This window comes from Lagenorhynchus albirostris, chromosome X (genome assembly GCF_949774975.1).
Source record: "Lagenorhynchus albirostris chromosome X, mLagAlb1.1, whole genome shotgun sequence".
NCBI classification, from domain to species: Eukaryota; Metazoa; Chordata; class Mammalia; order Artiodactyla; family Delphinidae; genus Lagenorhynchus; species Lagenorhynchus albirostris.
In genome coordinates this window covers 105,484,188-105,485,875 of record NC_083116.1, presented here as the reverse complement: position 1 = coordinate 105,485,875, position 1,688 = coordinate 105,484,188, and the positions used below count along the sequence as shown (strand labels likewise).

Sequence of the window (1,688 nt, the reverse complement as noted above, 5' to 3'; positions counted from 1 at the left end):
GTTGAGTTGAACTGTTTATTCTTGTCCTCAAAGAGTTTTATGAACTTTAACATTTTCAAAGAGCCCTATGAGGCTGCTCAGTATAGTGGTTTTTCACTGAAACTTCTTATTTGGAAGATGGCAAAACAGACTAGGATCTTCCCAAGTCTACTGGTTGCTTGTATTCATATCACAGCTCAGTTGGGTAAGAGGTAGAGACTGAATAATAAGTAGATCACCTCCAAACCCAGCTGGGTGAGAAAACTGCATTTTTAGAAAGGAAACCAAGTCATGAAAACCTTTGTAATGGTGTGATTTGTTTCAGGGTTCTTTTTGATACTTAAGAAGGGAATTAATCCTGGTGCACAGTACTCTTCTTTATAGCCTTCTAGAGTTTTCTTCCCCAGCCATTGTTCTTTAGCCAGGTGATTTATTGTACTTGCTGCAATAAGTGATAGCCTTTTCATTTCCTGCCAAATGGATCCGATCACACTTTTAACCCTGGTGGCTGCATGTCTTGGACAATACCAGCTCGATTTATGGCTTGTTCCTTCTTAGCTGTGTGTCCTTGGGCATGTTGAACAACCTTGCTGAGCCTCAGTTTCCCCATGGTATTCCTCCAGCCGCATTAGGGGCTGGAAGTAGATGGGGTAGAAGGCGGCACCGATCAGGGAGATGAAGCCGCTGAAAACGAGCGCGGTGCGCAGGTTCGGGGTCATGGCTCCAGCTGGTGGCCTCCCTGACCTGTGGAGCAGCCCTCTGAGATATGTTCTTTATATACCCAATTTCTTGAGTTTTTTTTTTTAATCATGAAAGGATGTTACATTTTGTCAAATACTTTTTCTGCATCTAACAAAATGATCATACGATTTTTACCTTTCATTCTATTAAAGTGGTATATGACATTTATTGATTTACATATGTTGAACTAGCCTTGCATCCCAGGGGTAAATTCCACTTGGTTGTGGTATATAATCCTATTTAGGTGTTACAGAGTTGGTTTGCTATTATTTTGTCACGAATTTTTGCATCTATATTTATTGGGATATGGATCTATAGTTTTATTGTAGTGTCTTTACTTGACTTTGATATCAGGATAATGCTGGTCTGACAAAATAATTTTGGAAGTATTCCCTCTTTATTTGTTAATTTTGGGGGGATTTTTGTTTTTGTTTTTGGAAGAGTTTGAGAAAGATTGGTATTAATTCTACTTTAAAATTTTGATAGAATTCGCCAGTAAAGCCATTTGATCCTGAGGTTTTCTGTATTGGGAAAATATTTTTTTATGTAAATTTATTTTATTTATTATTTTTGGCTGCATTGGGTCTTTGTTGTTGTGTGTGGGCTTTCTCTAGTAGCAGTGAGCAGGGGCTACTCTTTGTTGTGGTGCATGGGCTTCTCATTGCAGTGGCTTCTCCTGTTGTGGAGGACGGGCTCTAGGTGCGTGGACTTCAGTAGTTGCAGCACACGGGCTCAGTAGTTGCAGCACACGGGCTCAGTAGTTGTGGCTCACGGGCTTTAGAGTGCAGGCTCAGTAGTTGTGGTGCACGGGCTTAGTTGCTCTGCAGCATGTGGAATCTTCCCGGATCAGGGCTCGAACCCGTGTCCCCTGCATTGGCAGGCAGGTTCTTAACCACTGCGCCACCAGGGAAGTCCCTGTGTTGGGAAATTTTTCATTAGTTATTCAATCTCCTTACTTGGTCTGTTCA

The 1,688-nt window shown here is 41.5% G+C and overlaps 1 protein-coding gene across 2 annotated transcripts; it reads right to left on the bottom strand.

Moving 5' to 3' along the window:
- Positions 1-466: 466 nt before the first annotated feature.
- On the bottom strand, positions 467-698 carry LOC132513919 (small integral membrane protein 20-like). Of its 2 annotated transcripts, none has more exons than XM_060138563.1 (2): positions 590-698; positions 467-480 (listed from the first exon to the last, which is right to left on the bottom strand). In XM_060138563.1, exons 1-2 carry the CDS (start codon positions 696-698, stop codon positions 467-469), a joined length of 123 nt encoding a protein of 40 aa, XP_059994546.1. The 2 variants fall into 2 exon arrangements, with proteins under 2 accessions (XP_059994546.1, XP_059994545.1); XM_060138562.1 differs by having other exon boundaries at positions 467-539; positions 595-698.
- Positions 699-1,688: the final 990 nt, after the last annotated feature.

What these genes read in the sequence shown, in the direction of transcription:
- LOC132513919 (XM_060138562.1), bottom strand. Translation starts at nt 698, where the DNA reads ATGACCCCGAACCTGCGCACCGCGCTCGTTTTCAGCGGCTTCATCTCC. An exon ending in CCCCTAATGCGGCTGGAGGA is followed by an intron (nt 540 to 594) that starts ATACCATGGGGA and finishes CCAAGGACACAC; the next exon opens with AGCTAAGAAGGAACAAGCCA.